The sequence below is a fragment of the Miscanthus floridulus genome, chromosome 19 (genome assembly GCF_019320115.1).
Source record: "Miscanthus floridulus cultivar M001 chromosome 19, ASM1932011v1, whole genome shotgun sequence".
In the NCBI taxonomy this organism is placed as follows: Eukaryota; Viridiplantae; Streptophyta; class Magnoliopsida; order Poales; family Poaceae; genus Miscanthus; species Miscanthus floridulus.
In genome coordinates this window covers 36,218,658-36,238,529 of record NC_089598.1, presented here as the reverse complement: position 1 = coordinate 36,238,529, position 19,872 = coordinate 36,218,658, and the positions used below count along the sequence as shown (strand labels likewise).

At 44.5% G+C, this 19,872-nt stretch overlaps 2 protein-coding genes across 5 annotated transcripts; one reads left to right on the top strand and one right to left on the bottom strand.

The window, feature by feature from the left end:
- The first annotated feature begins 283 nt into the window (after window positions 1-283).
- Window positions 284-12,462, top strand: LOC136529005 (xyloglucan O-acetyltransferase 2-like). 4 transcript variants are annotated; one of them, XM_066522027.1, is made up of 4 exons: window positions 284-603; window positions 10,775-10,893; window positions 10,992-11,043; window positions 11,184-12,461. In XM_066522027.1, the coding sequence occupies exons 2-4, from the start codon at window positions 10,861-10,863 to the stop codon at window positions 12,272-12,274; spliced, it is 1,176 nt and encodes a 391-aa protein (XP_066378124.1). In that variant the 5' UTR covers window positions 284-603; window positions 10,775-10,860; the 3' UTR covers window positions 12,275-12,461. The 4 variants fall into 4 exon arrangements, with proteins under 4 accessions (XP_066378124.1, XP_066378123.1, XP_066378122.1 ...); XM_066522026.1 differs by having other exon boundaries at window positions 284-492; window positions 11,184-12,460; XM_066522025.1 differs by having other exon boundaries at window positions 10,775-11,043; window positions 11,184-12,462.
- Window positions 12,463-12,532: 70 nt separating this feature from the next.
- On the bottom strand, window positions 12,533-14,408 carry LOC136529004 (xyloglucan O-acetyltransferase 3-like). Its single transcript, XM_066522023.1, has 2 exons — window positions 13,847-14,408; window positions 12,533-13,722 (listed from the first exon to the last, which is right to left on the bottom strand). The coding sequence occupies exons 1-2, from the start codon at window positions 14,250-14,252 to the stop codon at window positions 12,641-12,643; spliced, it is 1,488 nt and encodes a 495-aa protein (XP_066378120.1). The 5' UTR covers window positions 14,253-14,408; the 3' UTR covers window positions 12,533-12,640.
- Between the last annotated feature and the right edge of the window lie 5,464 nt (window positions 14,409-19,872).

Sequence of the window (19,872 nt, the reverse complement as noted above, 5' to 3'; positions counted from 1 at the left end):
GGGTGGGCTGGAGAGTGGAGCGGTTTGAAAAACGAACTGCATAAATGATTGTTGTGTTTAGATATTGGCTAATAGAGTTTGACCGAAAATAACACAAATACAGCGACTCAAGTTTACGATTATTAAATAAAACTAATTTATCAAAATTACTATGAGCTTCAACTTTTAACATATGTATTTTAAAATCTTGTTAGAATATATCCTTCCAACCAAAAAACGCTGAAAAGGATATTGCGCGTAGAACTCGCTACAACACAAAGCAAGCAGATTCAGAACTCCCGTCGCTCCCGATCGCGATCGCCACATCACGTGAAGTCGTGATCCTTTCCGCGCGCGTCGCTGCTCCCGGCGGAAACCACCACCGATTGCCCGCAGACGGGGTCGCCGCCGAATAGTAGCGCCCCAAGGGATCGAGCACATCCGCCGCACGGCCAGCCTTCCAAGGAGGAAGAGCACCTCTGCCTACTGATGCCCCAGCCGGCCAGCTACCAGGTGAGCAACTCCTGCGCAGGCGCCTCCTAAACCTTCTATCGTAGATCATTGATGAGTTGATCGAAGCGGCCGATGTGCGCCAGAATGGACCACACTTTACAAACCTGTCAGGTAACAAGACAAGCCCTAGTTAGTTTTGCTTGCATTTCTCGATCGGTCGATCCCAAATGGCAATGTTGGGGACTGGATTAGTAGTTGCGGTTTGGATCCTATTCAGACTGTGGAAGCTAGATTCTAAAATTTGGATCGTGGAAAACTGGATAGTAAAAATTGGGAGGCTCTTCTTTTTTTTTTAAAAAAAAAGGGAGGCTCTTTGGATCTTTGGATTGTTAGTGTCTCCATTGCTGCTTTTGGATGTTAATTATTGTCCATAATGCATTATCTTTTCGCTGGGATAGGTGATGGCAATGACGTTTAATTTAAATAAACTGTAGTGAGGACTTTGTTTTTTTTTGAGGGAAAATTGGCAGTTGCTCTGCGGTTTTATTATATATACTAGGTAGCAAAATATGTACAGATAGACTCAATCACACAGAAAGGTGGAGGAAACTAAAATCCACATCAACAAAAAGAAGAAAAACTTGAACAACGCCCAGCCAAACTACCGGTTTGCTGCCTTTTAGAGTTTTAGTTGTCACCCTCAGCATTTTCTTGTACGCCTGTTGCAGCTGCTGCATGTCCTCCCATATAATTTGCAGAAGTTGCTGTGCGGATTCCGCCCTATTGTCAAAAATATGATGTCATCGCTCTTTTCATAAGTTCCAAGCTGATATTATTATGATTGTCAGCCTTTGGCAATTTTTTTTGAAACAAATGGCAGGAGCTCTGTCTCTCAATTAAGGAAGGACTAAAGAAGGTTTATGTACAGTTTAGAGCCCGAGAAGTTGGGCAATCAAATAAGGACAAAAGGTCCCCAAAGCACGGATACAAACAGAATGATCGGCTTGCTAGCCCCCTCCCTCCCCCTTGGAATGCCTTCTTCCTTTGCTCAATGTCTTCTTTATTTCATGAGGCCACCTCTAATAATGTCGATTCCTGGCGTTATTGAAAATTCTTCGCTTTCTTTACTTATAAAGGTTTCAACATGTGTAGGTCATCAAACCATTGAAGCGCCTTCTTTCTTCCTTTGTGACCTTAGGAGCGGTCTCCTCCCACTAAGTGCCGAAGTGAACAGGGTCTCGAGTGAACTGTGTGAAATGAACGTCAAAGTGTTCCCAGGTTATGATTTGATTCCAAAACGCTTTGGCAAATGGGCAAAGTAGAGATTGATGAAGGCAAGTCTCCAAGGGCCCATCGCATAGCGCATAGTGATCTTGATGCGGCCACCCCCTTTTTTGCAAGTTGTCCGCCATGAGAATTTTCTCTTGTACAAGTATCCAAGTGAAGACTTTGCATTTGTTTTCCGCATGTGCTTTTCAGATTAGTTTGTTTTGGAAACTAGCATCGGAACCCTTGAATTGGATACTATATGTGGAGCAAGTGGAGTAAGAACCATCGACTGTCCATCGCCAAACAATGGAGTCCCGCCTGCCCGGTAGCTGGTGGACGCTTTGGATTCCGATCTAGAGGGAGACAAATTCCTCTAAGTGCTCAGTGGTGGTGATTTGGCTCCTAAGGGTGTGTATCGAGCCATTGTTTCGAAGCTCCTGTTGAACCGACTTGTTTTTCCTACTTACCAACTCAAACAGGTGTGGGGCATGCAAAGTTCCTGTGGACCTTGCTGTCAAGCCAGTTGTCATGCCATAATTTGGCCTTTGCTCCGTCACCAATGGAGATTGTTGTTGAGGCTTTCAAGAGTATGCGGTCGGCTTCATTGCAAGGCTACTCCGAGCCATCCCATGGTTTGGAATCGTCGGTCCATTCTTGCCATAACCAACAGAGGTGTAGGGCTCTGCCAAATTTGTCTAGGTCTGCTATCCCTAAATCACCAAAATCTTTGGGCCTTGCAACCGTTGGCCAGTTGACAAGACAATGCCCCCTGTTCATGTTCTCTTCGCCCTTCCAAAGGAAAGATGGTAGGTTGACATGGATCAAAGCACCGAGGAGGTTGACATGGATGAAAGCACCGAGGAGGTTGACATGGATGAAAGCACCAAGGAGGACGAGTGTCAAGCGACCTGCTCTATTTAACCATCCCCCTTTCCAACCAGGGAGTCTTTGGCCAATGAGAATGCAGGGCTACACATGAACCTTATGGAGCGTCCTTGTATGAAGATACAGTCCTAGGTACTGACATGGGAAGGTGCTTTGACACCGTTGAAGGAGGAGAGAACCTACCGTAGGTGAATCTCCTCACATCTATAATCGGGTGTATGGAGCTTTTCTGAAGGTTAATGTGCAGGCCTAAGGAATTCCCAAACGCTTGCATAATTATTTTGACGGCTTCCAGGTCATTCTTTGAGGGGTTAATAAAGATAGCCACGTTGTCCGCATACATGGATGTTCTCCATCTAGTAGCAGTTTGAGGCAACGGGGAGAGAATCCCATGTTGGGTTGCTAGATCAAGCATGCGATGTAGAGGGTCCATGGCAAGGATAAAGAGCATGGAGCTGAGAGGGTCTCCTTGGCGCACACCTCTGTCATGGTAGAAGCTACCATGTTGCCCGTTGAGTAATGCCATCGAAGTAGATGTGTGGAAAGGGATGGATATCCATTCCTGCCATCTTGGCCCAAAGCCCAGGGCCTACAACACCTCCAATAGGTAGGTTCAATTAACTGTGTCAAAGGCCTTATGGATGTCAAGCTTTAGGTAGAGGGCCGACATTTTCTACTTATGTAACTTCCTCACTATACTCTAAACGCAGAGGAAATTGTCCTGAATGCTTCACTTCTTGATGAACGTGCTTTGACAGCTTGAGACCATAGAGTTTAGCAGGGGCATCAATCTGTTAGCCAAGATCTTAGCAATGCTATATGGATGAGGCTGATGGGCCTATAATTTGTGACCCTTGGTGCTCCAGTAGTCCAATCCCTTTCCTCTGGTTCAAAGAGTCCAGATCTAGTGCGCTAGCGTCTAGTCTAGGCATCTTTGTAGTTAATTTGATCCACCTTCTCCGCTTCCGTGGTGGTGCGCAGGTGCCCTCGCCATTCACCCCATCTACGCGTAGCTTAGATCTGATATGCTCTTCCCTTGTACCTAATAACTTGTGTTTCGTATAATGCTTGGATGGGATCAGCCATTGGCAATTTATTGGTTGATCTCGAGTTAGTAGCTTCCACCATGTTTTGATGTTGTTCATGTCCTGGTTCAAAATCAATCCTTCCTGTTGATACCATGTCTCCACCAATCTCCACATCTCTTTAGCGAAAGTGCATTTTACCACCATGTGTGTGTGCGATTCTTGCTGACGAAAACACTGCTTACATAGCAGATCAACTTGCCCTCCATGTTTTATTATGCAGTCTGCTGTTGGTAGCATTATTGGCTTGACCTTGAGCTTCCAAACCCTGCTCCAATTGTTATCTTGGAAGGGATCTATAAAACTAGGCCTAAGAGGCAGATTTCGCAAAGTACACACCCGATTGCTCGAACCTCCATGTGATTGTGTTTTTTTTTTCAATCCACAAGCTGGTAAAAAGCTAAGTTGATGCAACTTGTGTTATTGTTGCCATCTAGTTTAGTGGACTATAAAAGATAGACCAATAGCTTGGTGTTTGGTTAAGTTAAGGGATTTTCTAGATGTCTCTTATGTGACAATTGATCAAAAATAAAAATTCTTGCTCTAGCGAATTAAGATAATGGGCTTTATTGGGTTGGGGAGATTAAAAAGGTGGTACGGTGGGCTAACAGCATAGTAGTATTACTATATGGCCTTAGTACCACTACAGCCATGGGTGACAAGCAGAAAACATCGTCGGTGATATCAACAACAAGGGATGCAAAGTATTCACTTCTCAATAGTGAATCGGAGAAGGAAGGATGTAGAAAGATAGAGAGATAGCAGAACACTTCACTCCATTAGGGAGGGGTGACTTTCATATATATATATAGTTGCATGGACCTCAGTACAAATATAATTAGACCCCTAGAGATATACATATCTAACAAGGAGGAATGCAATGTAGTGGGGCAAGCAGACACAACACCAAGAAACAATATGAAGAGTGTGCTGGTGGCATGATGAGAAGAAGGGATACTATGATGATGAAGAGTTTTTACACTCAATTTCTTTATCGGACCATGTTTAAATGCCACTACATCCATCCTAAAATATAACTATTTTTTGAGTTTGTTTTAAGTCAAACTATTTTAACTCCGATCAAATTTCAAACAACTAACATTTGTAACACTAAATAAGTATATTATGAAAATTTATTTCATAATTGGTCTTAATTTATAACAAATAATTAACATCTATAGCACTAAATAATTTGGTCAAATCTAATATGATACTAATTTGGTGTCTTTGTTGTTGATATTTTTCTATATAAATTTTGTCAAATCTAACATAGTTTGGCTTAGGACAAACATAGAAACATATAGGATAGAGAGAGTATATGTTTATTGTTTTTATATTAAAAAAACTGATAATATATCGGCTTTGAAATATAAGGTCCAAGGCAAAATACTAACTTGCACTTCACTAATTAGTCAATTTTATTGTTAACTTGCTTAATTTCTTAGTAAGACCCAGTTTAACAAGGAATGTATGAATGCCATTGATTTGGTTACCAGTTATATGAGTCATTTTGAGAAACATGATATTTAAAAGACATTAATGGATTCATGCATGGATGGGGTTTAAAAGACAGGTGCACCTGGATATGGTTGAGCTATTTAGAATACCTCATAGTTTAGGACAAATTTTGAATCTTCGATACTGTATTTCAGGACACAGAGGGAGTATGTTTCCATTAAGTTTCCACAAGTCTCTATACCAAGAATTAAGTATATCACAACAACCTAGAACTTTGTTGAATGTGTCGTCCAAATTTATTATGTTGTTGATAAGGCAGCCCTAAACGAAAAACTCTAAGATGGTTTATATTCTTGCCTAGATACTACACATAAAACCCATATTTTTGAGACACAAATTCTTCAAAATGAATTTTTTTTGTCTAATCATATGTCTTCTCTCTCCATCATCTACCTATCACATCTCTTCATATCTTGGTTCTAGTGTAGATATATATTTTTTTATCTGAGAAACCATTTCTTTATCTCTCTTCTTTAATTTCAATGTCTCATGATCATTTTGCTTAGTTGGCACCTCAGTTAAGGAACATAGAAACCATCCTAGTTTCTTGGTCGAGAGTACCCTAGCGGAATGACTTCTGACGCAAGTGGATTTATTTCCCTTTTAAGACTCAAAGTCTCTAGGTGTGTTGGACCCTAGGGCAACTAAGATACTATGACCGTGCTAGGCCCTCAGAATTATAGTACATGTACTAAAGATTTATTTGGTTTGGGGACAAGGAAGGACGGGACAAATCCTTTCTAGTTTTATGGGATGGGACCATTCTATGTATGTGTTTGGTTGAGGGGATAAGAATGTCCCTATATTGTGTTTAGTACGAGGGATGGAAAGAGAGAAGAATAGCCAACCATTCTAGATTAGTTATGAACCATCAAATGGGACATGCATGTCAGCCTTTGTGACCATCTTCTTCCTTTTTCCGATCCCATGCCGTCGCATCTATGCTCAATACCCTTCGCCTCCGCTTAGTGCTTCCGCCCTCCATGCTCCGCTCCGTGCTTCCGTCTAGTGCCCTACCTCGACCCCACCCTCCATGGCCACCTTTTTTTTACAACCTTGGCTTTGGCCCCACCTGCCATGGTCGCCCCTGCCCTCACACGCTATGGCTCCGACCCCGCTCACGATTATTACTCCTAGGACTTTGGTTTTGACTCTGACTTTGTCCATGGCCTTGGCCTCTCCTTCCAACATCACCCGTCCATGGCCTTACCTCTGACCTCGCCCACCCATGACCGACACTCCCATCCTTGATGGAGTTCTTGATAGGGTGGACACCGTCTAGCCTCGCCAGAGCCGCAGCCACCGACTCACGCTAGAGTCGAGGCCGACCACCCTAGCCAAAGCGCTCGGTCACAAAAAAGAAGAGAAAAGGCATGGACAGAATAGACGATGTCCAAAAAGGATGATGTTACCCCTCCAATTTTTGAGGATGGGTTGTCCTCGAATCTGAGGGAATATTTCCTTCTGGGGATGACTCTGTCCCTAGTGTCCCTGAACTTAACACTAGGACCAAACCAGGTGGGATATCCCACCTCGTTCCTATCCCACCCCTGATGCCCCAAACCAAATGCCACCTAAAGCTTGGCCAGCAACCAACCGATAGCACTCCAAAACCTAGGCAAGAAAATGTTGAGAACATTAACTAGTCTAGCCCACAATTTATTTAATAAGCCTACATGGTTTTGCTCTAAATGTTATCATTGGATAACCCTAATCATCTATCACCTTGTTCCCAAGATCCTCTTTGGTTTTGGTTTCAAAGATCTTCGTGGAACTGCTAACCCATCAACGTGCGTGTGTAGTGTTTTTTTAAAGCACAATACAAATAAAGATGCTTAGGAGAATAGGTTCCACCGTACAAAACCTAACCAACGATGCTAAAATATTAGGATATATAAGTATTCACTACTGTAGGAATCTTAATCGAGGCAGGCAAAATGGCTTAATCGAGACGGGCAAGGCAACCGCCTCGGTCCAAAGGTCACGGTTAATCGTGGCCTTAACCGAGGCGGTTGATCAACCGTCTTAGTTAATCGATTAACCAAGGCGGGCACATTAGAATGTCCATCTCGATTAATATATTAACAAAGGCGAGCACATTAGAATGCCTGCATCGGTTAATTAATAAAAAAAACAAAAAAATCCATGAGCCCACCAGTGAGCCGTTCCTAGCCCACTAGCCGCATCTGGCCCCGTCGTCGCCCACCGTGCCACATGCAGGAGCAGGGACGCACGTAGGAAACCATCGTCACTGGATCCACGTGTGGCCAGCCTCCTCCTCACTGAATCCGGGCATGGCCGGCCTCCTCGCCAGATCCGGCGCGGCCGGCCTCCTCCTCGCTGGCTCGATCCAGCAATCCAGATCCCTAGGAGAAAGGGAGTGAGGGAAAGAGGAGGAGAGATGGAGAGAGAACGAGGAGCTCGCACACGCAGAGGAAGGGTTACATACCTCCAGTTGATGCTGCGAATTGGGACTGCCCGTGCGCTCACCTGATCGGGCTCGCTCGTGCGCTCCATGGCCTGTCCCCGCGCCACAGTGCCACCCAACCCTATGCCATCGTGCACCGACCAGCCCCACGCGGGCCCCTTGCCACCCCATGGTCACCGTGCGCTGCCCGACCCCGCTGTGGAGGAGGGGCGCCGCTACCCTGCTCGGAGGAGGCCGAGGGAGGAAGAGGGAGAGAGAGTGGAGGGAGGGATATATAGAGAGAGAGAGTGGGGGGGGGGAGAGCAGTGCGCGCGTGGGAGAGAGACGGGTGGGAGCGGCGGCTGATTGAGGGAGAAGTGGAGGGTGAACATAGAGGGGGCTGCGTATATATACCTAGGGTTTGGAGTGGGCTGTTAAGTGGGCCTCGGGCCTTTTAACCGAGACGGGCCTCAAAAATGGACTATTTTTGGAGGCGGGCCTGTTAAGAAGTCTACCTCGGTTAATGTATTAACCGAGGCGGTTGTGTTAGGGCAACAATCACGGTTAATAGGCATTTACTGAGGTGGTTCTCTTATGTCTTCCGCCTCGATTAAGCATTAATCAAGGCGGTTGCTGGGCCAGCTGCCCTGCAATGAATAACCGAGGCGGGCAGTCAGCCCAACTGCCTCAGAGCCTGTTTTGAAAACACCTCCGAAAAGATTTTGTGTAGTAGTAATTGAAAATTTAGTACTATAGAATTAGACATCACTACCAGCATCATCACTGTCGGATTTTAAGAAACCGACAATGATAGTCCATCACTATCGGTTTTTAGCTAAAACCTACAGTAATAGAATCAATCGACACTGATATTTGGGTCTTCACTGTCGATTCATATCACTGTCGGTTTTAACCAAGAACCGACAATGATTTTGGGTCATCACTGCCGGTTTTAGCCAAGAACTGACACTGATACTATCACTGTCGGTTCGTGGCTTGAACCGACAGTGATATGCTGCAAGAAAACTTCATAAGTTTCTCATATGATATTCGATTAAGACGAACTTTATATTAAAGTTGTAGTACTCGACGAGATCTACAACTTTGTAGTTTAAACTTTTTTAATTTGAGATCGTTTGGATGTCCAAATATTTTCATTTGTAATCATCTATCTAACGAAAATTACGTTTGATTTCTCAAATTAAAAAAATAAATTTTTCAAACGACCTCGGATGGAGAAACGCCCAAAACAAAAGTTGTAGATATCGAAAAGTTTGCAACTTTATAGTTGACAACTTTTTCATTTGAAACCATTTACTAGTTCAAAATGTTATTTGAAATTAAATTTTAAAATTGTTAAAGAACTCTGATTTCTCTTTTTAATCTTTGACTAAAACTTGTAACTGGTCTTTCTCCATCATACTAACTTTAAATTTGATGATTTTTTCCTAAAAAATTCTAAAATCATGCTCTATCAATTTATTATGTTCTCACAGCTATTATTTTATCCATCTTTTCATGTGATTGTGTTTTATCTATTTGAATTTTGAATTTCAAAAAATGACAACTTCAAACATCATTTTGGAACACTAAATGATTTCAGCTAAAAAAGTCATGAACATAGAAGTTGTAGAACTTATCTAGATCTACAACTTTTATTTTGGTCATTTCTTCATCCGATAAAGTGGTAGTGACATTGTTTACAAAATTTATGTATTTTCTTATAGTTTCATAAATTATAAGAGGGATATTTTACATTTATGAATAATGTTACTACCACTATGTCGGATGAATAAATGATCAAATGACCAAAATAAAAGTTGTAGATCCCGAAAAGTTATGAAACTCTGTAGTTGACAACTTTTTGATTTAAAATCATCTTGTCAAGGAAAACTACGTTTGAATTTCTAAAATTTGAAATTCAAATTTTGTAAATGACCTCGGATGGAGAAAGTACCAAATTAAAAGTTGTAGATCCCAAAAAGTTATGAAACTTTGTAGTTGAAAACTTTTTTATTTGAAATCATCTTGTCAAGAAAAACTACGTTTGAATTTTCAAAAAATTGAAATTTGATTTTTTAAATGACCTCGGATGGACAAACAGCAAAAACAAAAGTTGTAGATCTCAATAAGTTATGAAACTTTATAGTTGATAACTTTTTGATTTGAAATAATCTTGTCATGGAAAACTACGTTTGAATTTCTTAAATTTGAAATTCAAATTTTGTAAACGACCTCGGATGGAGAAACTACTAAAATGAAAGTTCTAGATCTAAAAAAGTTATAAAACTTTATAGTTGATAATTTTTTTCATTTGAATTCATTTATGCTCCCAAATACTCATTTCATAATCAAGTAAACATAAAATGGCTAGAACGAAAATCTCATTCGGACACAAATAACTTGCAAGTGGAGTGGTTAGGGGCTAAAGACACGAAGCAGGAGCTCAGGGGTTTGAGTGCCGGTAGCCGCGAAGCGTGTGTTTTTCGCGTGAAAAATCGTGTGACTTGTGATTTGCGATGCCCGACCGTGTGGCTGTCCAATGGGGCCTCTCCCGAAATTAAAAAAAAATTCCTTATTTTTTTGCCTGTTTTTTGGATTTTCTAAAAACCACACATCACCGTCGGTATGTCACTGTGAATTGGGATTTTGAACCGGTAGTGATGTTGAAAACTGGGTAGTGATTCATACTTAGTATATATACTTACAGCTAACGAAAATGACTTATATTTATGTATGGTCTCTCTGTTCATTTTCTAATGTAATATCCATATACAGATACTTGTAATCTCTGTCCGTGGTGACTTACGATGAACTTACCATTTGCACGTCCTTATTTTTCAGAGAGGAAAGTGTCTACACCTTAGATTAGGTGTATTCTTTTCTTTGATAGCTTGTTTTCTGCTCTGTTTTATAACAACGTACCCACATCCCAAGATTAGACTTTTGACTTATCGAAATGAAGAGTTGAGAACAAGTGCCTTATTTTTTATAATAAATTGCGCTCCCCACGTCTTACAGATAAAAGTTTTAATTTCCCGGCCACTTGATGGTCTGCAGTTCAATATACCGTATGTACACACACACACACACACACTGGTGCTTGTCTATACCACTGTCACCGTTCCTGCCAATAGTATTACGCTGTTTGTCCCTTACTTAGATCTATATCTTGCAGCTTTTACAGTACACTTTGATGTAACCTCCGCTATAGCAAGAGCTTCGCATCAGACATGGGTGCAACCACACAAGTGCTAGCAGATCATGGCCGTTGTTCCCTCCCTACCAAGCTTCTGGGTTGTTTTCTGTTTGCCCTCTTCACCTTGACACTAGTCTATTTCATCTTCTACTCCCCTCCAGCTTCTTTCATCTCTTACACCGATACCTTCGTCCAGTTGAAGACACATCATCAAACAACTAAGAACTCTTCTCTACCACCTCCTCAAGGTAATTAAATTCATCGCTTCTTTTGAACATATATGCGTGTGTATATCAGTTATCAATCACTACATGTTGCTCTGCATGCAAGGCTGCAATATGATATAACTGCATTCTTGATCGGTTTGATTCTCTTGCATGGCCAGCAGCATGGTTGCTATGCGACTACAGCGACGGTAAGTGGGTGTGGGATGACAGCGTCACCGGCCCACGGTACGACAGTGAGAACTGCGACATGAAGAGCACGGAGAAGTGCGTGGTCAACGGCAAGCCGGACAAGGGCTACCTGCACTGGCGCTGGCAACCCGCGGGGTGCAATCTCTCGGCGCTGAACCCGGCGGAGTTCCTCCGGCTGGTGCGGGGCAAACACCTGGCTTTCATCGGCGACTCCACGGCGCGGAACCAGGCGGAGGCCCTCGTGTGCTTCCTCTCCTCCGTGGCGCGGCCAGAGACGGCGCACCGGTACGAGGAGCGGCTGGGGCGCAAGTTCTGGCGCTGGGTCTTCCCGGCGCCGCACCGCGTCAACGTCAGCACGTACTGGTCGCCGTTGCTCGTGCGCGCCGAGGGCCACTCGGAGGACTACGCCATGACGCAGCAAGCGGTGGTCCTGGACGCGCTCACCGAGCCGTGGACGGCGGACGTCAGCGCCACGGACGTCGTGGTGATCTCGGCGGGGCACTGGTTCCCGCGCCCGGCCATGTACTACGAGGACGGGGAGGTCGTCGGGGTGTACTCCCGTCCGGACGTCAAAAAGACCGACATAGGGTACCTCGGCGTGTACCGCAAGGTGATCCGGAGGACGCTCGAGTATGTCGATGCCAAGTCGTCGACCGGCGGCGACAAGCTCGTGGTGGTGGCGACCATCGCGCCGGCTCATTTTGACAGTAAGTACGGCTGGAACCACCGCGACGCGTGCTCGCGCACGAAGCCGTACGAGGAGGGGGAGGCAGAGGTGGCGACCGCGGACGCCGAGCTGAGGAAGGTCGTCCTGGAGGAGGTGGCGACGGCAGCAGCGAAGACGACGCGGCGGCGGGGCGGTGTGCGGTTCGAGGTGCTCGACGTGACGAAGATGGCGACCATGCGTCCCGATGGGCATCCCGGGCCCTACCTCTTCGCACACGCGTACGACGGGCGCCCCGTGCCGGAGACCGTGGGCAACGACTGCCTGCACTGGTGCGCGCCGGGGCTGGTCGACACGTTCAACGACATACTGGCGAAGATGATTGTTACCGGCGTCTGAATGGAGGCGATGCGCTCGACTTGGGGACCGTCCAGATGCCACACACTTGCACGGTTGCTAGCAAAGAAAGGTGGTTGACATTCATGTGTCTTGACTTTTGACCCAACAACCAGTTGTTGGACAACGCAGAAACAGCACAAATCTGAATATATCCATCATCACTAAAGCATGAATACATCCTTTCTTCGAAAGAAAACCATGAATAAATCTGAATTTCATCGTTGGATCATCTAATTACAAAGAACTTGCTAAACACGTTCCTTTTTATGTTTGTTGTGTTGGAATTGCATTTTTTTAGAACAATATTTCAGTGTGTAAGCTCGAAGGAAACGTGCCAATGTGATCCCTTCACGTACGTGGCGGCCATCAACGCAGCAGCGGCTGAGGCGAGATGTGTGCAAGCCTCTGGAGCAGCATGCCGTTCCACATGTCGACAGGCCCGGGCAGGCACCAGTGTAGGCAGTCGCTGGCGTTCCTGACCCACCGCTTGTCGTAGTGCCCGCCGGGGTGGCCGTCGGCGCGCAGCATCATTGCCTTGGTCACGTCCAGCAGCTCAAAGCTGGTGCTCCCGGCCGTCTCCCTCACCCTCGTCACCTCCTCGCTCTGCACCCTCCTCAGCTCCCACCCGATGCTCTGCGAGCTGATCTCGCCTTCCTCCAGCGGCCGCGTCCTGTTGCAGTAGCCGCCGCTGAACCAGGAGCCGTGCTCGAAGTGGTCGGGCGTGTAGGTGCGCAGGAACGTGACGAGTCCGTCCTTGCAGTCCCGGCACCGGGCGATGGCCTCGAGCGCCGCCCTGACGACGCGGCGGACGGCGTAGGCGATGCCGAAGTCCGTGAGGCCGGGCTCGCGGCAGTTGACGCAGCCGATCCGGCGCCCGCCCTCCCAGAGGTAGTTGACGCGGAAGAACCAGTTGCCGCCGGAGACGACGGCGTAGTCCAGCCCCGGCAGGCGAGCCGTCCAGTTGGCGTTGAGCCTGTCCAGGTGGATGTCGGAGGAGGGCGTCGGCTTGCCGTCGGCGCCGAGCACGGGCACGCCGTGCGCGTAGAACTCCGTCCACATCGCCATCAGCGTGAAGTTGTGCCCCGGGAAGTGCCATGTCCGGAACTTGTCGAACGCGTCGCGGTACACGTCCGTCGGCGTCTCGGCCTGCGAGAGAAGGCAGAGCAGCGACTCCATCTGGTTGCGCGCCAGCGAGTCGCCGATAAAGGCCAGCGTTTTCCCGCGGACGACGTCGAGGAACCGCTCCGGCACGAAGCGCGGCAGGTCACAGCCGTCGGGCTGCCACCGCCAGAAGAGGTGGCCGGGGTCCTTGCCGTACTTCTGGCAGTTCTTGATGTCCGGCAGCGTCGGGCACGTCAGGTTTGTGTAGACCGGACCCCGTGGCTCCCTCACCCATTTCCCCACGGACATGTCGCATTTCTCCTCAGCATGCGCCGCTCCTGCCGAACCTAAGCATGCCGCCATCAAACACTCAAGCAAATACTCCTATGTCCTAGAAGTACTGTCACAGATAATGCAACATTTTGTATAGCATGGAAATGCCAAAACAGTTCACTGTAAAATTGCACTTACTCTGATCACCAGTTTGTTCTGCTCTGCCTCTGCTCGATGCAGGAACCGTGGGAGCTGCTGACGCGTTTGCTGATGGCAACGAGATGTCTGAAGGTAAGCTCGGTTCTGGCGCCTCATTGTTCTCGGCAGGGACTACTGTCGGTTCATCGGCCTCCTCCTGTGCCGGCACAAAACGATCGATCGCTCCATGATCCGTGCTCTGCCTCTGCGTGAGCGCTTGGTCAGCCGTCGTTGCGCCGAAGCCGTGCGACGAGTAGAGGACAGAGAAGACGAAGATGGTGGAGAGCACCAGGAGCAGCAGCAGCGAGGACCTGACGTTCCTCTGCACCACGGCGTGCCACTCGCTGCTGCTGCTTCTGTGCAGCAGTCTTGGGCTCGAGGAAGGAGAGGTAGGAAGTGGCATCATTCTGCTCTGTTCACAAGTCGGAACTAAATTTTTCGAAGCATACCAGCTTTAGTTTTGAAGGATGTGTAGGCGTTTTCGCTACGGCTATAGCCCTGTTCGGCAGGAATTGCTCCTGCGGCTTATTTATAGGACTGATTTGTTGTGAGAGAAAAATACTGTTCTATGGCTGAAAAAGTAGAGCTGATTCTGACTGATGAGCTCAAGTGAAAAGGGTCTATATATTATTAGTAGTTGTTTCGGCAGTTGCTGGAACGTTCCTGCTGGTCACTTCTGGTAAGCCGAATTCTGACGAGGTTGGTGACCCTTGGTGTGGCAGTCGCGGTAGTAGCTCACCAAACTGCACATACACATGACTAGTTTTTACACACTAGTTGTTGCCCCTTATCGTTCGTGGTTAGCACGCCATCTCAGTTCTCAGAGCATGAATTAAACTTGCCACGATGATTTGTGTCCTAGCATGCAAAAAGAAATGTTTCGTGCATTCATGGCATGCTGAGGTCGGTTGGCCTACGCATAGCTAGACCCAAACGGCTGGTGTGACACGATGGCTTCGTGGGCAAAGGTCTCACCTGTCAGATTATCTATTGGGTGTACGGAGGAAAAGGTTCACCCAACTAGTGCAATCAAATTTGCTGAACAGTGCTAACGACAAAACCTAACAAACAAAAGTCTGAACATGAGCGTAGAGCAATTGACAGCATAGAATGTGCAAGCCGTCAAATAGATCAGCACGAACACATGAATTTAGAGCAACTCCGACTATATATTCGTTCTTATTGATATGAATAGAGATTTTGGTGAAAAATATCCTCCAACAACTTCTTTAATTGGATCTCCAACTATTGTCGTCCTCTATTCTGGATTTCTCTCTAGGTAAGGATGGAGAATGACATTGCTCTAGAGTGTGCACAAAATATATAGAAGTTGTTACCGGGTGGAAAAGATACAGAGACTAATTTTTATTCAAATGGCTCTCTATACGGTGATTTCGAGAAGCAGTTTAAGAAAGCAGCTTGGAGCAGAAGAAAATTGCGACATATCAAATGAGTCACCCAACATGCATGAGGGCACAAACAGATTATAGACCATGTCGTCCCAGAAAGTGTGCAATTCTAGAATAGTTTTTAAAAAGGGTTAGGTCAAACGATTTGTAGTTTGATCACATTTCTATAAAAATATGTCTAAATAAGTATTATTGGATTCATTGTGAAATATATTTATCAAAATTTGTGTGCATGGTGCTTATGGAAAACCCGAAATTTTATTTTGTTTTCAAGGACAAGAGTGGAGGGGGATGAAAGGTCCGCTATGAGAAGTGGAGAAGATGCTACAACTGTGGAAGGTGATATACAAGGAAGAATTAAGGATAATAAGGGTGGAGGGTTGCATTGGTGCTTTGGAATCAAAGACAATGGAATCGGAGAAGGTTGGATGGAGACACTACAACAGAAAAGATTTTTGCGAGGTGGTGTCATTTTATTATCCGAGGTGGGCGGGCTGGGCGGCCACCTCCATTAATCGGTGGCAGGGTCGTCGGCCGAGCGTCCGCCTCAGTTAATAACCGAGGCGGGCAGCATAAGGCATCCGTCTCCGTTAATGCTAGAAGGCGACCGCCTCCGTTAATCCATTAACCGAGGCGGACAACTTAAGACATCTGCCTCCGTTAATCGATTATTTTCGGAATTATGGAGGCATCCTAAGATGTTCATCTCGGTTAGTGATTGCAACAAAAATAATTCATAACTTTTTTATATGAACTCGAATGAAGACAATCTTTATATCAAAATTGTAGGTCTCGATAAGATCTACAATTTGTAGCCGAAAAGTTTTTGAATTGAAAATGTTTAGGGTCCCAAAATATTGTTGTAAGCGTACAGATTTTGAAATTTAAAATTTAAAATTATCAAACGATCTCGGACGTTGACATGGTCTATACAAAAGTTATAGTTCTCAGTACAATCTACAATATTGTAGTTGAAATTTTTTTAATTTGAAGATGTTTAGAGTCCCAAATATGTGTTCGAAGGTTATATATTTTGAAATTTAAAATTTAGAATTCCTAAACGACCTCAAATGTTCACATAGTTAATACTAAAGTTCTAGTGGCCGACCTGATCTACATGTTTGATATTGACAGGTTTCTGATTTAAAGTCATCTAGAGTCTCAAATATGTGTTTGAAATTCACATGTTTTGAGACTAAATTTTTTTGAAATTTTCAAACTATCTCTGATGGAGATACAAATCCTACACCAAAGTTGTAGTACTTGACAATATTTAAAACTTTGTAGTTAAAAATATTTTCATTTGAGTCATTTAGTAGACAAAATATCCAATATAAGATTACAAAATATTGATATAAAATAATAACATATTATATATAGACATGAATGAGTGTGCGGTTCAGTGGTAGAGATAGGGTAGTGTTGAGCGCTAGATCGCGGGTTTGACTCTCCAAAGTTATAAGTTTTTTGGCTTTTTGGATTTTTGGAGAACATTAACGGTGGCAGGCATATTAAGACGTCCACCTCGGCTAATGTGAGATTAACGGAGGCGGGCAAAGCTACCGTCTCTTTTAATCAGCATTAACAGAGGCTTTTGATTAGAGGCGGTTACAATGCCCGCCTCCGTTAATCGATTCTGCCCGCTTCCTGTAAGTTTTCTGTGGTAGTGAGAAGCATGGATCGCAACTATCTAACATCAAGTTCAGCACAATAGGTGAATGCAACAAGAGTGGACTGGGGTACTTGCAGTGCCCCGCATAAGTGAAGAGGATCGGGCGAGCGGAGTTTGTGATAAAACAGAAGTTGCCTTGCAGTCAAGTCTTTTAGATTTGAACAGTTGAACTTATATGAGTAAATCTGGATGTCGTGCAGTGGGTGGACGCACCTAGAATACATACTGAACTCAATTGTATGAATTTTCTTTGTAATAAAGCATGTGAAACCTTTTATCTAATAGTATACTTATTTGGAATCATACATATATGTTGATACTATTCCATATAAGTTTAATTAAACTTAAGATAGTTTGACTTTAATACGAACTGGAATTGCATCTGTTTTAGGACAAGGATAGTATATGCATCAATAATTATTGGTCGTCATGGCATTGATCATCAAATATTATGTCAATGGAAGAGAATAGGGGCGGATCCAGCAATGGGGAGGTCAGGGCTCAAGCCCCCCGCAGGTAGTATACCTTATTATTGGTGATCACAGAATTGGTCATAAATATTGTCAATGGACGAGCCATTGATTACATATCTAGGTATATCTGATTATGATCCATGCTTTTGTTATAATCCTTGGTTCTTGAATAACAATATCTAAGAGATGCCTACATTAAAGCTTCTATTATTGAACGTGCTTAAATGTTTAAATACCAAAATATCTTGCTTATGTAAAGTCATATGTTTTCAAGCGTCATCACCTTTGTTGAGCTCACGGAGGTCCCCCAGGTGGCAACCGAGGGTGCCTGTGCCTCCTAGAGGCTGGCGGAGGACACCAAGGTGAAAAAAGCTCAACCTCGAGGATTCCTCAAAGACTGTGGGTCAAAACCGCATTGTCCAACAAATAGCAAAGTGCACTTGTTGACTTCCTATGCGCCAACTAGGACGTCTTTGCATGCGAACCATATAAATCATGCTTGGTGTGAAGCCGGTTAAGCAACGCCTACATCACTTTGATGAAGAGAAGTATAAGGCAATAGGGAAGGAAATCACTAAGCTTTTGGCCGCTACTTTTAACAAGGAAGGTGTTGCACCCCAACTGGCCTGCTAATCCCATTCTTAAAAAAAGAATGAGAAATGGAGGATATGTGTTGAAAACACGAGCCTAAATAAGGCTTGCCCAAAGGATCAGTCTCATTTGCCATGAATGTTGTGGTAGCTAGACTCGACGACTGGGTGTGAAACCTTTTACTTCCTAGATGCATACTCGGGCTAGCACTAGATCACCATGGATGGCTCTAACTAACTCGTGACCTCTTTCACCACCCCATTAGGCTCCTTTTTCTATGTCATGATGCCATTTGGATTGAAGAACACAGGCGCTGTTGATATTTCTTATGACTATTGGACTAATTCCGCAAGCGCACAAAATATATCGATTTAGCACTTCACTTGGCAGTAAACCAAGTATCGTATTTATTTTCACAAAGAAGGCGTAGTATGACTCAGATAAATGATTAACTGAATTCTAGTGAATTACCTAGGTACGAATGTGATGAAGTAAATGAAAGTAAACTACACTAACTAAAAATAGAACAAAAGAAACTACAACTACTATGGTCAAATAGTAGGTGAAGATAAATGAAGTATTGTCTTAATTAATTCAACCTATCAATTGTCTAGCAAGATAAGCAATGAATATACTTCAGACATACCTGCCCAAAACTCAATCTAAGATTTATTAGGCACAAAGCACCACGAGCTCTATAATTTAATAACTAATTCCAATGTGGTGGAATATAGAGGATGGACAGGGTTGTCACCACCTGCCACCTACCACAATCTATCCGGAGAACTAGCCACAACCCAAGGTACCCTATAGTCCAAGCACCACGCTTACACTAAGTGATACTACTCTAACCTCACGCTAAGATCAGAGCACCAACTAGTGACGAGGATCCCATATATCTGAAACTTACTAACTAAACAAGATATGATCGAAATATTTACAACACTACTTTACTCTAATTGCAAGAAAGTAAATGCTAAAAATAAAGACAAATACTAAAGGAAATATAAATAGAAAGCAAAAGTATCTTACAAGAGCTTATAGAGAGACTCCAGAAGACTCCTCCTAAGCTTCTAGCTCTTCACTTCTTCACTCTCACTCTCACCACTAACCTAAACTTAGGAGTAGAGAGAATGATTCTACTTGGGACACTTTATAACTGCGGGAAACACCTCTATTTATAGCACTAAGGAGCTAGGGGGTATTTGTAGGCAGTGGAGAGGCGGTGGAGGTGCCTTGGGTGCCAGGCGGCGTGGGGAGGGCATCGGCTGGCTCTTCGATGCACCTCCATTGCATCGTAGGGTCACGGTGTGCTCCCAAAGTCGGTTGCCTTTCCATCACGTGTGAAGATTTGGTCTAAAGGCGATTGCAAAGTCGGTTGATGGCCCTCAAGTGGATGACAATGGGCCCATGGATCCACGGCGAGTGTGTGGCAGAACTACCCGAAATAACACGCTTTCGGAGGCGCTCGTCTTCCACTAGACACTAAGCACCTCAAAAGTGAGCTACATCGGACAGTTCCGTCGAGCACACCCCAAGGGAGAACTCAAAACAATCCATGTTTTACATCCATAATCCAATAATGAGTACGAGCTTATAATACTTAGTCCATTTCATACAACAAGAGTTCTTGAAAATTATTTATTACAATACCAGAGTTCAGAGTAGGATAATTAAACAACGGAATGAAAATAAACATCTAGCGGAAACAATACAGGGATCCATCTATGCCCACCAGAAGAATCCTCCACACAAGAGTTACTCCTCAAGCTACACCTGCAACAGAGGTAAAATAAACCCTGAGTATACAATATACTCGTAAGACTTACCTGACTAGTGGGAATAGTTTCCCGACTCTCAAGGATATGATAGGCAATATGG

Bases quoted from the DNA above. Each gene is read 5' to 3' on its own strand.
- LOC136529005 (XM_066522025.1), top strand. From the start codon at position 10,830: ATGGGTGCAACCACACAAGTGCTAGCAGATCATGGCCGTTGTTCCCTC. The intron at 11,044-11,183 runs GTAATTAAATTC...CATGGCCAGCAG, and splicing joins TTCTCTACCACCTCCTCAAG to CATGGTTGCTATGCGACTAC.
- LOC136529004 (XM_066522023.1), bottom strand. From the start codon at position 14,252: ATGATGCCACTTCCTACCTCTCCTTCCTCGAGCCCAAGACTGCTGCAC. The intron at 13,723-13,846 runs GTAAGTGCAATT...CGGCATGCTTAG, and splicing joins AGAACAAACTGGTGATCAGA to GTTCGGCAGGAGCGGCGCAT.